We start from the raw sequence: 15,009 nt of genomic DNA, 5'->3' as shown, positions 1-15,009 counted from the left end.
TCATCAAACTCATCAAATACACAATCCAACAACTCCACAACGCTCTGGTGGACAAGTTGTGACCTGCACATTCACCACACTATGAGATAATAACACAACGTTACCACACAGAGTTGTTTTAGAGGGAAATACAGAGACTGCTTGATGAAAAACTGTCCCTGAAGGCAACGCGCATCAGCGGTTTTGCATGAATTTCCCTCTAAAACAACTCTGTGTGGTAACGTTGTGTTATTATCTCATAGCGTGGTGAATGTGCAGCTCACAACTTGTCCACCAGAGCGTTGTGGAGTTGTTGGATTGTGTATTTGATGAGTTTGATGAGTTGAAACCAAGAAATCCCATAATGAGCCTCCGTAGCGTAGCTCTGAGCAGCTCACGGCTCTGCTCCGCCGTTCTAAAAACAACTTGCACCGACAATTAAAGGTAACGAACCTACTGCTATGACTATAGGGATTATGGCAATGGGCCAATTTGCCAAAATGTTTAACTATCCCTTTAAAGATGGAGATGACGGACGGATGGATGGATGAGGAGTGAGAGAGATGGAGGGATGAGATGGAGTGAGAGACAGACAGAGAGGAAGAGAGGGAGTAGATACCTCGGCAGCAGAAATAGCCAGGAGTGACTGTCACTGAGAGACACAAGAGACAATGTGAAATAACTGCATGCTCATGGTGGGATGAAGAAAGTCTCACACTCACACTCACACACACACACACACACACACACGCACACACACACACACACACACACAAACACAGGCTGGTTAGTGGAGTCAAGACGGCAGAAAAAAATCCTCCTTAAACATCACTTAACCATCAACACACACACACACACAGCCGACTGCTGGGGGTCCGGACCTGTTGTCAGTGACCCCTGAAACGTGAACAAGGTCAGGAAAACGTCAGAGCAGCAGAGAGCGTGACAGCCGGAGAGGAAGAGGAGGAGGAGGAGGAGGAGGAGGAAGAGGAAGAGCAGGAGGAGGAGGAGGAGGAGGAAGAGGAAGAGCAGGACAGTGGAGGAGGGGGAACATCACGTTAGTCAGGTGATCACAGTCAGCAAGGCACAGCAACAAGGCCAAACCCACAGACCCAAACAAGAGAAGAAGGAGAAAGAAGAAAAGATGGAGGACATAAATGGAAGAGAAGATGCAGACGCAGTATACAGTATACAAGTTTCCCAGAATGCATTTCGCGGCAACCGGTAGCAGTAACTGTAAAACAGGCGAAAAGTTGTTTTATTTCCCGCTCTAGCGCTGTTATTATGTAACTTTACTACGTTTTCATATTTTTTCATGCGAGAAAGTAACTGTTAAGACCCCAAATATACGGCCAGTTTATCCAAATGACGGCTGTTTAGAAGTTTGCTCCGATGTTTTTCAGAGAAGTGAAGCTCCGCAACGACCGGGACATCACAGAGACAGCAGCCGGTCTGCAGAGCTGCTCGGCCGGCCAACCTCCGTCGTCATCCCGGGCGGGGAAAACGATCGCTAATTAACTTACCCGCAGGTTTTTAGAGGTTTACCACCGGCTGGTTAAATTATTTTCAGGAGATAAATGTTGGTCTCAGTGATGAAATCTAACAATTGTGGCTGTAGCATTAGTTAGTTTGAATGAAAAGTGAAGCTTCCTGTTTGTATTGGACAGAAGAGCAGCGCTGCCTCGGGGCTCTGGAGCCTGACGTTACGTACAGAAATCAACACATTTACAAAAATAAATAAATATTTTATAATGAATTGATCAGTCTGCATTAAGTTTTATTTTATTAAACTATATAACATAGTTATGGTACACGGCAAAGATACTTCACTACCGTCTTTGGTTATGGTTAGAAGTCAGGGGCGCATTGCATTGTGGGATACAGTACGCAATGTAGACTGGTCAGATGCAAACTGGAGATGTTTCCCGAATCAGTACGACGATCTGGGAATTTTTCGTATACTGCAGATTTTGCTTTTGTTTGCATACTGCATTTTGACCAAATCAGTACGTACTAGCAGTATAATATGCGGTTTTGAATACAGCCGAAGAGGAAGAGTTGGAGGAGATAAATGGAAAAGAAGATGCCGAGGAAGAAGAGGAGAGGAAAAAGAAGAAGAGGAGGAAGAAGTCTGAGAGTCCAAGAATCAAACAAACAAACAAACAAACAAACAAACCAACCCAAACCAAAGGTGACGGGGAGAAGACGAGCAGTTAGGGAGAGAGTGAAAGCGAAGGAGATAGAGGAGAAGTCCAACCTATACGAGATGAGATGGAGCTACTGGAATCGGAGCGGAGGATCTTAAGTCCTGGATGTTGCACTGAGGAAAGAGAAGAAGGAAGAAGGAAAGAAGGAAGGAAAAAGGGAGGGAGGGGGGGAAGGAAGAAGAAGAAGAAGAGAGGAGAACTGAGGATCATGCACCATGCAATACCACTGTTATATTCAAGAAAGAATGAATAAATAAAACTGAGAGAGAGAGAGAAGACAGAGGAGAAGAGAACCGGCCTAGAGTGAACACAGATAAAGACGATGATCGAGCTCCTTCAGGTCGACACAGCATGGACGACGCTTCTCTCTCTTTTCTTTTATTTCTTTGAGGGAGAGGGTGGGTGGATGGATGGATGGATGGATGGATGGGAGGGGAGGAGGGGAGGAGGGGGTTTGGGAGGTTCAGGGTGAGAGGAGATGATGATGATGATGATGATGATAGAGAGAAATACCGCTGCCGCTCTGAGGAGCCGCTGCGACGACGTCAGTGGGAGGAAACACTGCAGAGAAACGTGAGACGGCTCCACAGTCACCTGCTGACAGGACAAGTCAATAATACACTGCTGCTGCTGCTGCTGCTGGTTCTGCTGCTGCTGCTGCTGCTGCTGCTGCTGCTGCTGATCTCAGACCTGCCACTCACAGCTCAGTGCAGGAGCAAACATGTAGAAGTGTGTGGAGTCATGTGACTGAGCCGGAGTCGGAGTCGGACCGACATTATCAGGGTTTATACAGGAATCTTGAAGTTAATTCTAATACCTTTTTAAGACTTTTTCAAGGCCTTCTCAATATTTTTCAATACCTCACCGCCACTTCAAGCTGTTACCATTTACATCAGTGACACTTTTAACTTAAAGCAGAAGTAAGCGATCCGGTCGTTTTGGCTAATGCTGCGTTCCAGGCAGGCTTTTGAAACCGTAAATTACAGCTTCAAGTCACAATTTACGACTTTGTAGCGTTCCAGGCAACCCGCAACTCGTGTTTCTCCGACCTGTTTTACCTGTGAAAGTCACTATAACGGCCACTCATAACTTCTGACCCGTGAACTCGTACCAGATCGAACTGGTACCACTTCACAGGTCGGAAAAACACGAGTTACGAGTTGCCTTGAACGCACCATAACGTCTTGTCAGCCGATGGAGTTAGCAGCCCCCGCCCTCGTCATGGATCTATTGGTCCTCGTCCCTACGTCACCACATTCAGGTGCATCCCTTGGCTGCACACACAGAGAGGACTGCCCCTTTATGCCGTTCTCTCTCCTCATTGGATAAAGGTTGTAGGATACAAGGAAAGTTTTCTCCTCGGCTCAGAGCAGAGCAGAGTGACTGACAGACCCGTGTTTCAGACCAAACACTCTATAGAAGTGATTGCTGTCGGAAGATAGAACTATTTAAGACTTATATTAACACAAAAATATCGCTTACTTCTGCTTTAACAGTTCTAGTTTGTGATAAAGACTATAGACCACTATGATACAACAGAATTCAAAATAGGCTAGGATAATAAATAAAAGGCAAAGTTTATAATAAAAAAAATAAAAAAAACATTGCTCCACTCTCAAAAAACAAAAACAACAATCTTCTTTTCTTTTTTATGTACCGGTTCATCTTTGTTTTTTAATAAAATGAATAAATTCACACACTTTCACAATGTTTTTAGGACTCAAACTCTTGGACAGCTAATTCAGATAAAATACCTTGAAAATTTAAGACTTTATAAAGTCGTGAAAAGACTTTTTAATACTTTTTAAGGGTCTTCATTTTCCCAAAATTGATTTATCACCTTTTAATACTTTTCAAGACCCCGCGGATACCCTGATTATATATTAAAAAAAAACACTGAAAACAGAAACAACTCAACTCTTTGTGTCTGCAACAGCTGCAGCAGGAAAAATCACTTCTACCTCCTGGTTCTTGTTTTGTTTTATCATTTTATCAGAAAAAACAGATTGCGTTTTGAAAAATATATACAGTATATGTTATTATGTAGTTGTATTTCATTCAATATTTGCATATAGGTAGAACAACTATGTGCAACTGTCAAAAGGAAAAAGCAGGTGTGTCTTATCTTGTTGATAACAATAAATAAAGATTCAGTTCAAAAGAGAATAAGACAGATTATCGAAGTCCACTATGACCCAGTGACCTAAATAACATCTGTAACATCTGTCCAAACAGTAAAAAATAACATTTTAACATTAGTAAACAATAATTTTGTACCTTTATACATTTGAATCTTACTTTTCCCATCTTAAATACATCTATTCACTGTATCTATACTATGATGAATATGAATAGTCTTTATATTTTTTTAATTATATAAATTAATTTCAGTTTTGATAGTCAATTATTTAAAATATGTTCTTACATCTACAAGTTGTTTGTTGAATAGGGGTGGGCAAAAATATCGATATGGCAATATATCGCGATACGTTATACCGCGATACGATATCGATATTCAATATTTAAATATCGATTTAAAAAAAAAAAAAAAAAAAAAAAAAAAATTTCAATTTTTTTTTTCAAATAATAAATCATGTTTCAGACCTAAATCCAATTGAAATATGTTGTTGTAACTTGCACTTGTATAAAATGGGGGCGGCGCTGTCTTATAATGTTACAGAAAATGATTTTTAAATACCATGAATGGAAAATTACATAAAACAAGTTGCTACTGACTTTTCAGTATCATAAAGCACTGTCTTGGTTTACATAAGACATGTTATTAATGTTCATGCACTTTAATGTCTCCAGCTGTACAGTGTTTATTCATTTGTACATTGTACAAAGTTTTGGAATAAATGCATGAGACTTTTTCCTTTTTATGTTTTTTTTTTCCATTCACATATATCGTGATATATCGTTGATGAAATTTCTTGCAATATATCGAATATCGCAGATATCGTGTATCGTGATATTATCATTATCGTGGGCCAAATATCGCCACAGTATCGAATCGTGAGTTACCCATATCGTCCCACCCCTATTGTTGAACTGTAAAAATAACCCTATAAATACATATATATCTAAGTATCTGTGAGTATATTATATTTGCTGCTCAGTATAAATGTTAATTAAAAAAATCTTTATGTTAAAAAATTCCCCCTGATGCCGGTCCGACTCTGGACGCACGTGAATGAGAGACAGAAGATGACAGTGTGTGTGTGTGTGTGAGCAGGAACCTCCAACGTGGACGTACACAGAGAGAAAGTGTGTGTGTGTGTGTGTGTGTGTGTGTGTGTGTGAACAGCTCTCACCTCTGCACGGGTCGTTTTTCACCAGGAACTCGTCCAGCGCCATCCACCCTCCTCCGACTCTCACCATCACCGTGCTGCGAAGAATCCGCACCAGACGCAGCTGCTGAGAGTCGCCGAACTGAGGAGGAGGAAGAAGAAGAGGAGGAGAGAAGAGGAGGAGAAGACGAAGAGAAACTCAGTGAGTGAAACCAGAGTTGATATATTCAGGGTCGATCTCTGAAACCAGCTCTTCTACTTCTTCATGCACCGACGGAGGAAACATGCAATAATCAATCATCAACCACCAGATCTACAGTAAAGGAAGAATCAGTCACAGGAGAGAAGCCTCGGCTGCTGCTTCTCACACCCCAGAGTTATCACAAGATAAAAACTAAATAAAAAAATTACAGTCGAATCGTTCACACCAGGAGAAACCAGCACTCAGAAGAGGAAGGAAAAGAAGGAGAAGGAGGAGAAGAAGGAGAAGAAGGAGAAGGAGTTCCTGGTCCATCTCAGCAGCAGCAGCAGCAGTTTGAGTTTGATTCAGCTTCAGTCCAGAGAGCAGACTACACATCACCTCACCACTAATTACCCCCGCAGCCATGTCGCTGTCGCCGGCTCCACATTCTGCAATTTGTCGCTTTCAACACCAAACAAATCACAGCGAGTCACACGGAGAGAAAGAGGAGGAGGAGGAGGAGGAAGAGGAGGAGGAGGAGGAGGGTGAAGGCTGCTCACGCTGCTCAGCCACCGAGGAGTTCTGCTGCTGCTTTTTCTAATTCTTTTAATTGTTTAATATGATATCACATGACATCGTCTTTAGCTGGTTTTAAATGCTGCAGCTACATCGATCTCTTTTTCCTAGAGGATTTTGCACTTCACTTGCTGATTTAAAGGGATAGTTCAACATTTTGTCAAATTCCCCCATTGCTATAATCCCTATAGTCATAGCAGTAGGTTCGTTACCTTTAATTGTCGTGCAAGCTGTTTTTAGAATGGCGGAGCAGAGCCGTGAGCTGCTCAGAGCTACGCTACGGAGGCTCATTATGGGATTTCTTGGTTGGTTTCCCTCATCAAACTCATCAAATACACAATCCAACAACTCCACAATGCTCTGGTGGACAAGTTGTGACCTGCACATTCACCACGCTATGAGATAATAACACAACGTTACCACACAGAGTTGTTTTAGAGGGAAATGCAGAGACTGTTGATGAAAAACTGTCCCCGATGGGACGGGAACGTGCATCAGCGGTTTTGCATGAATTTACCTCTAAAACAACTCGAGTTGATAGTTCAAAATGTTGGACTATCCCTTTAAAGCTTTTGCTATCAACGCCCCCCACCCAGACTCTGGAGCAGCTCACCTGTGGACCTCAGGTGAGCCGGCTCAGAGGCGTCTTTAACACACTAGGCGACCTATTTTATATAGTTTTTTATTTTGTCGGGCTTTTATTTTGAAATGTTTTCAGTTTTAAATACCTCAGGACTTTTATTTTATTACTTTTCATTGGATGAGTCGCTATTTTCTCCTTGTTTTATGCATCTTAAATGATTTTATATGAACATCACATTGTAACTTTGTGCTATAGCAATACACTTTATCATTATATTATAATATAATAGAGAAAAATGTGACTTTTCTGACAGAACTCCATCGGTGGAGGAGCGTGAAGCAGATTTCACGCGTCCGCAGAACACACGTCAAACACAAACGTCACGCACATTACACGCATTACACACCACGCAGCAGCGAGAGGCACTTTACCTGGTTTCCGAGGAAGAACTAGAATAAATCCAGAAGACACGGAGCAGAGGAGGAGGAGGAGGAGGAGGAGGAGGAGGAGGAGGAGGAGGAGGAGGAGGAGAGAGAAACATGTGTTTATTGATCTATGCACAAGATCTAAAGTGTGTGTGTGTGTGTGTGTGTGTGTGTGTGTGTGTGTGTGTGTGTGTGTGTGTGTGTGTGTTACTGGAGCTGAGAATTAGTGTTGCAGCGAGAAAGAAACAGATGCAGCAGAGAGGAGTGAGTGTGTTTTTGTGTGTGTGTGTTATGATATGAAGAGTGAAAGAGAGTGAGAGTGGAGGGAAGTGAAGTGAAGCCAGTGAGTTTCGATGGATGAGCATCTCCAGTGTCCTGCAGCAGCGAGACACCGGGAGTCATTACCCAGAGGATAATGATGGTGAAGACACACACACATACACATATATACACACACACACATGTATATACACACACACTGCAGCAGTGGTAGTGATGGCCGATCCAGTAGAAGCTGCTGTGAACCGTTAAAGAGTTCGTTGCCGCTGTAAAATGATGCACAGATACACAGAGGCACTGGGAGGAGGATTAAACTCTGTCGCTCTCTGGGGGCGGTTTTTAGTTTTAACAACTTTAGTTTAGTATTTTTATGTTTAAGTTTAAATGTTAAGAGACTGAGGTTCATTTAAAACCTTTTTTTTCAGTCAAATTAACTAAAAATCATGTTAATTCCAATGGTTTTTACTGTTTTTGTTCATTTCTGGTGGAAAACAGAATTCAAACTCTTGTGTGTTGGAATACAACTATATAAATTCCCACTGGCTTTGAACGCCACCTAGTAAATAATAGAGATAGCTCCGTCAGTCTTTTGTTTAGATTCACCGAGAGTGAAGAAACATTCACAATTAGTTGGAATACTTGACAATCTTTCAATCAAATTAACTAAAAAATCATGTTTATTCTAATGGTTTTTACTGTTTTTGTTAATTTCTAGTGGAAAACAGAATCCAAACTCTTGTGTGTTGGAATAAAACTCTAAATTCCCACTGGCTTTGAACGCCACCTACAGTAGTAAATAATAGAGATAGCTCCGCCTCCTCGTTTCCCAGCAGCCCCTCTGTTTTTGTGTATCTGTGGCGTCTCATTTACACGACTCTGTTAATGCTGTGATGACGATGATGACGATGATGAAGACAATGATGAAGATGAGAGCTCATCATCATCATCCTGCAGTTATTAACATGTTATAAAAACAACAGTGATAAATACACCATGAGGTCATGATGTGACACACACACTCACACACTCACACACACACACGTTAAGATGCTGTGAAGTGACGCTGAGATGTGACAGATGTTAATTAATGAACAGCCAGTTAGAATAAAATGAGTCAAACTTTTATTTTCTGAAAGTTCATGTGTTTAAACGTCTTAAAGTTCTGACTCAGCTCTAAAAAATGAATTTATTATAATAAACATAAACATTAAATAACAGTTTATTTGTGATATTTATATAGATTTATATATGTATATTTGGTATAAATGATATTAAACTGAACTCAAACTCACCCGGTATTTGTTTTCTCCGATCTGCTCCACCTGGAACCTCTTGGCACATTTACACTGAGCCACCTGTCGAGTCACCTGCACAACAACAACACAACAACACACAACATGTCACATGGTCTCAGGTTACACTCACTCTGCACTTTAAGACTTAATATCATGATAACTCAGTCAGTTTTTACTGTTATCGATCCTTTCTGAGTCCAAATTCTTGTTTATGGGAATAAAACTCTAAATTCCCACTGGCTTTGAACGCCACCACACAATCTATATTATATGATATTATTGATGTGATGTTATTTTCACATATTTTATTGTATAGAAGTATTTTTATTTACCCATATCTTTGTTTTTCCTGACTCTACTGCTGGTATTTTCATTTTTACATTGGGAGCTCTGTGATCATTCTGATTTTGAGAGGCTTTTCACTTCACTGCGTTAGAAATTCACAAGTTCTTGGATAAAATGTATCTGAGTACAATGAGAATAAAACTTTTCCTGACTTTGATGAAGCTCCTACAGCTCATTATTTAAAAAAATACAGTATATAATGAGGTAGAAAGAGGAGGAGAGCGACTGACTCTTGAGCCTCACAGCTTCATCATCCATTTCATTTCTTTCCTTTAATAAAAAGTTAATAAATAGAATAAATATCGGATGAGTTATAAATAAAATGTAGCAAAGCTTAACGTATACTTAGTAAATAAGTCAGAATAATAAAGCTAGTGTGCGCGTGGGTTTTGTTTTGTTTTGTACCTCGTCCTCGATCTTGTCGGCGTCGGTGGTGGGTCTGTAGGCGTCCTTGTTGGGGTGAAGAGCAGCAACGAACTCGTAGTAGTCGATGTAACCGTCGCCGTCTCGGTCAAAGATGTCCGCCACCGCCGTCATCTCCAGCCGACTGGTGGGGAACTCTGCAGAGAAGAAGGAGGAGAAGAGGAGGACGATGAGAATCCAGATTTAATAAAATTAAATAGATTAATTACCAGTGGTGTAGTCTAATGTTTTGTAGTGGGTATACTGCTTTTTAGGTGGTAAACTGTTCATACTTGTATCACATAGACCGCTGGTTCTCAAACTTTTTTTACATCAAGGACCCCAAAATTGACACAAATTAGACCACGGACCCCCATTGCACAACATTTTGAAGCATGACTCAAGAATTCTAGAAAAAGTGGTACATTTTTTTTAAAAAATTATAGAGAAATGTGGTAAAATTTCTCAAAAAAGGGGGGGGGGCAAATAATAATACAAAAAGGGGTAACATTTCTTTAAAAAATAGAAAAAAGTAGAACAGAAAAATTGATTAGAAACTGGTAAAATTTCTCAAAAAAAATTCTAGGAAAAGTGGTAAAATTTCAACAAAAAAAATAAAAAATAAAATAAAAATAAAACAATAATTAAAAAAGTGAAAAAATTCTAGGAAAAAGTGGTAAATTTTCAACAAAAAAATAAAATAAAACAATAATTAAAAAAGTGAAAAAAAGTGAAAACATTCTAGGAAAAAGTGGTAAAATTACAACAAAAAAAATAAAATTAAAATAAAACAATAATTAAAAAAGTGAAAAAAATCTAGGAAAAAGTAGTAAAATTTCAACAAAAAAAAAATAGAACAATAATTTAAAAAGTGAAAAAAAGTGAAAAAATTCTAGGAAAAAGTGGTAAAATTTCAACAACAAAAAAGAAAGAAAGAAAAAAAAACAATAATTAAAAAAAATGAAAAAAAAGTGAAAAAATTCTAGGAAAAAGTGGTAAAATTTCAAGAAAAAGTTGTGGACCCCCTTGAACCCTGTCAACCGTCCCAGTTTAGACTATTAACTAACTATCTATTAATTAGATAGTTTTGTTGTAGTGGGTTTACTGAGTATCACATAGACTACACCGCTGGATTAAACACTTGAACGTGGTCGTACTCGATGCCAGGATGCCGTCGATGAACTCCTGGCGCGTGATCTTCCCGTCCTGGTCCTTGTCGATGCGGCGGAAGAAGTCCATGACGCGGGACTTCTTGTGGTTCATCCAGCGCATGTACTTCTTCCTCCACACGTCGAAGTCGAAGTTGGCGAACTCCTTCAGCTCCTCCAGCCGGTCCAGGGCGTCGTTCAGTTTGCGCTGGCGGTCGAGCGCCAGCAGCCAGACCTGCTGCCAGCGGGCGCACAGCTGGGTGAGGCGGGGGTTTCCTGCTGCTCCTGAGACCGGCATGGCCGCGGTCTGCTGCTGCTGCTGCTGCTGCTGTCGACCTGCACACGCACACACACACACACACAGTCACATTAGGGTTGTATATCTCCACCACTGAGGCCGATTCGATACGCATCTCGATACGCTGCCGTCGATACGATACATTAACACACACTGAAGCTCCTGTCGATACGATGCGATACGATTCACTCCTGTTCACGATGCGATGCGATTCAAATGCGATTTGATAACGATATGACTTAATTACACAGAGATTTGGTTCGATATGATGTTTGATACAGTTGTGATATGAGAGTTTCTTCCCACATCAGGTTTATTACCTCAATACCACTATTCTGCTTTACTCTCTGTCTCAATTTGAGGGTATGTAGCCTATATTTGGTTAATTTTTACAGGGCAAACCAATAAATCATATTTGAAAGGTATAGTCTAGAGCAGTGGTTCTCAACTGGTGGGTCGGGACCCAAAAGTGGGTCGCGGACCCGTTCTGGATGGGTCGCAGACAGCTGGTGAAAAAAGTAAATAATATTTAATGCACATCTGATGTTGGACATGTCTTTTATTTTGAAAAATAACTTATATTGAAAGGCACGAGACACGTGAACACATGCAGTTGTAATGCTCCTCCTCAGTTTCTTATTATTTGCTCTGAATCCAAAGATATCAGTTTCTTATTAATGTGGCCTGAATGCAGTGAATCTTGTTTTGTGGGTCTTTATTTTGTGCAATTTGATATTTATTCACTTTTGTGAACATGCTCTGAATGCAGAGATGCATTAGAAGTCAAATGTATTGTTTTGTTGGTCTCCATTTTGTGCAGTTTGATATTTTTTTATTCACTTCCGTACAGTTGTCATGGTCCTCCTCAGTTTCATTCATGTGCTCTGAAATGCACTTTGCTCAATAAAGAGCTAAATGAGTTTTTAAAGGCTTTAAAAAAAATTCTTGGTTTGAATTCTATAAAAGTGGGTCGTGACTTAATGACCATGGGAAAATGTGGAGCCCAGAGTGAGACTAGTTGAGAACCCCTGGTCTATAGGAAATAAATAGTAGACTTATACAAAGGCCCTCCTCCTAGTTACAGCCTTAACCATGGAATTTACTGATGTAGACAAGCTAGAAGAGATGCATCGCAAATTCAACCACAAATTATATCCGATGTACCCTGAATCTACCGGTGCAGTCGCATCGCATACGTTTATATCGGACCAACGATATGAATCAGTGAATCTCCACATCCCTAGTTCACATGCATCAGTGTCAGAGAGGAATCTGTACATCTGCAGTCACATCATAATATTAGTAAACAGAAGAGGACGTACGAGCTCCTCTCCTCTCGGCCAGGCTGCTGGGAGGCTCCGCCGGCTTCCTCTTGTACGTCTTCGTCACTTTGTCCACGTCCGGCTGCTTCCTGGTCATCTCCTCCATAAACATCTGAGAACACACACACACACACACACACACACACACACACACACACACACACACACACACACACACACACACACACACACACACACACACACACACACACACACACACACACACACACACACACACACACACACACACACGGTCACAGACGTAAACACACACAACACACACAAGCACCTCGAGGTCGCAGGTCGTGTTGTTGTTGTTGGTTGGTGTTGATGAGTCAAACCCACCTGGTGCTCGGTGATGAGGGACTTGAGCTGTGGGATGTCCTGAGGCAGCGGCTCGGTGTCTCTCTGGACCAGGGTGGTCTCGGCCCACTGTAACCACGACAACAGCTCCTCCAGCAGGTTGGCGTTGTTCAGCACCTCGGTCAGCGCGGTCTCTAGGCGCTGCTCGTGCTGCTTGGCCCACGTCAGCACCTGTAGAGGAGGAGAGGAGTTAACACAAACACACACACATACACTAGAGATGCAACAATTCATCGAACAAACTATTTTGATAATCAAATAATCATTTTTATTTCATTTTTTTGTAGTTTTTAAAGAAAAAAAGTCATAATTCTCTGATTTCAGCTTCTTAAATGTGAATATTTCTGGTTTCTTTGTTCCTCTATGACAATAAACTGAGTCTCTCTTTGGTTTGTGGACAAAACAAGACATTTGAGGACGTCGTCTGGTGGTTTGGGAAACACTGATTGATGATTTTCAACATTTTTTTTTTTACATTTTATTGACCAAACAACTAAATTGATTAATCGTTTAAAGGGATAGTTCAACATTGTGGCAAATTGGCCCATTGCCATAATCCCTATAGGAGGCTCATTATGGGATTTCTTGGTTTCCCTCATCATCAAACTCATCAAATACACAATCCAACAACTCCACAACGCTCTGGTGGACAAGTTGTGAGCTGCACATTCACCACGCTATGAGATAATAACACAACGTTACCACACAGAGTTGTTTTAGAGGGAAATGCAGAGACTGTTGATGAAAAACTGTCCCTGAAGGCAACGTGCATCAGTGGTTTTGCATGAATTTACCTCTAAAACAACTCTGTGTGGTAACGTTGTGTTATTATCTCATAGTGTGGTGAATGTGCAGCTCACAACTTGTCCACCAGAGCGTTGTGGAGTTGTTGGATTGTGTATTTGATGAGTTTGATGATGAGGGAAACCAAGAAATCCCATAATGAGCCTCCGTAGCGTAGCTCTGAGCAGCTCACGGCTCTGCTCCGCCGTTCTAAAAATAGCTTGCACCAACAAATAAAGGTAACAAACCTACTGCTATGACTATAGGGATTATGACAATGGGCCAATTTGCCAAAATGTTGAACTATCCCTTTAAATAATGGACAGATTAATCGATAATGACAATAATCGTTAGTTGCAGCCCTAACACACACACACACACACACACACACACACACACACACACACACACACACACACACACACACACACACACACACACACACACACACACACACACACACACACACACACACACACTGACCTCCTCGAAGCGCGCCCTGATGATGGTGATCCAGTGTTTGATGGTGGTGATGGAGTCGGGGTGACAGAGCGTGAGGATTCCCTCTCCCATCCCGGCCGCCTTGTTGACGTCCGTCCGCTTCTCCTCCACCGTGCCCATGAAGTCTCGGTGCGTGTGCAGCAGCGCCTGCAGAGTCTCCGCCTCCTCCGGCAGGACGCCGCGGAAACGCAGCGTCTGCTCCGCCTCCGACAGCCACTCCAGGAGAACCTGGATCGCCGTGCGGAACTCCTCGGCCTGACGGACCACAGAGAGAAAGGAGACCGAGAGGAGTCAAACCTGAGAAGTAGCTTCATCATCATTTTTTTTTTTTTTTTTTACAAAAAATAGGAAAGAAACCTACATGCTGAATCGGTAAACAACACCTGACATTGTTAAATAAAGTAATTGAAGTAATAAAAAGAAAGACAGAGACTATATGCGGATATACTGTATACAATAACCAAAGTGCTTTCTGTCCCATGATACTGTCAGAGGTCAGAGGAGCCAAAAATGTATATTTTATATTGGGGGACCCCCAGGGATCCATGAGAGGGGTCAAGGGAGTCCTCAACTTTTTTTTTCTTTCTTTTAAAAAAAATCTTATCACTTTTTCTAGAATTTCTTTTTTTGGGGAGAAATTTTTGAACTTTTTGAGAAAATTTACCTTTTTTTTTTAAAGAATTTTTTAAAAACTTTTTCAAGAAAGTTTTACCAGTTTTTTTTCTAGAAATTGTAACTTTTACCATTTTTTTCTAAAAATGTTGAAACTTCCTTTGAGAATTTTTTTTACCATTTTTTTTTTTTAGAATTTTTGAAACCTCAAAAAAATGAATAAATAAATGAAATTCTAGAAATTTTACCAGTTTTTTCTAGCCATTTTAAAACTTTTTTTTTTTGGAAGAAATTTTACCACTTTTTTCCAGAAATGTCTCATGTCTCAAATTCAGGCCATTGACCATAATTTGAATGTGAATTGATTAACGTTATTCAGCCTCTGAACAATTTTTGTGTATTTCTGGTTTTTGTTTCAAA

The 15,009-nt window shown here is 40.8% G+C and overlaps 1 protein-coding gene across 1 annotated transcript in view; it reads right to left on the bottom strand.

The window, feature by feature from the left end:
- The window catches only part of LOC310993737 (microtubule-actin cross-linking factor 1-like), a 207,296-nt gene that overhangs the window by 12,053 nt on the left and 180,234 nt on the right, over positions 1–15,009 (bottom strand). The window contains exons 88-97 of the mRNA XM_083982185.1: positions 13,960–14,232; positions 12,676–12,864; positions 12,331–12,442; positions 10,720–11,046; positions 9,566–9,720; positions 8,813–8,887; positions 7,248–7,265; positions 5,501–5,618; positions 2,237–2,299; positions 599–631 (exon numbers count right to left, since the gene is read on the bottom strand). Coding sequence (XP_083838311.1) covers positions 599–631; positions 2,237–2,299; positions 5,501–5,618; positions 7,248–7,265; positions 8,813–8,887; positions 9,566–9,720; positions 10,720–11,046; positions 12,331–12,442; positions 12,676–12,864; positions 13,960–14,232 — 1,363 coding nt within the window. The remainder of the gene's footprint in view (positions 1–598; positions 632–2,236; positions 2,300–5,500; positions 5,619–7,247; positions 7,266–8,812; positions 8,888–9,565; positions 9,721–10,719; positions 11,047–12,330; positions 12,443–12,675; positions 12,865–13,959; positions 14,233–15,009) is intronic.

This window comes from Trachurus trachurus (assembly GCF_905171665.1).
Source record: "Trachurus trachurus genome assembly, chromosome: 11".
Taxonomy (NCBI): Eukaryota; Metazoa; Chordata; class Actinopteri; order Carangiformes; family Carangidae; genus Trachurus; species Trachurus trachurus.
Note: the sequence above shows the minus strand (reverse complement) of the source record. Positions and strands in the feature narration are given on the sequence as shown.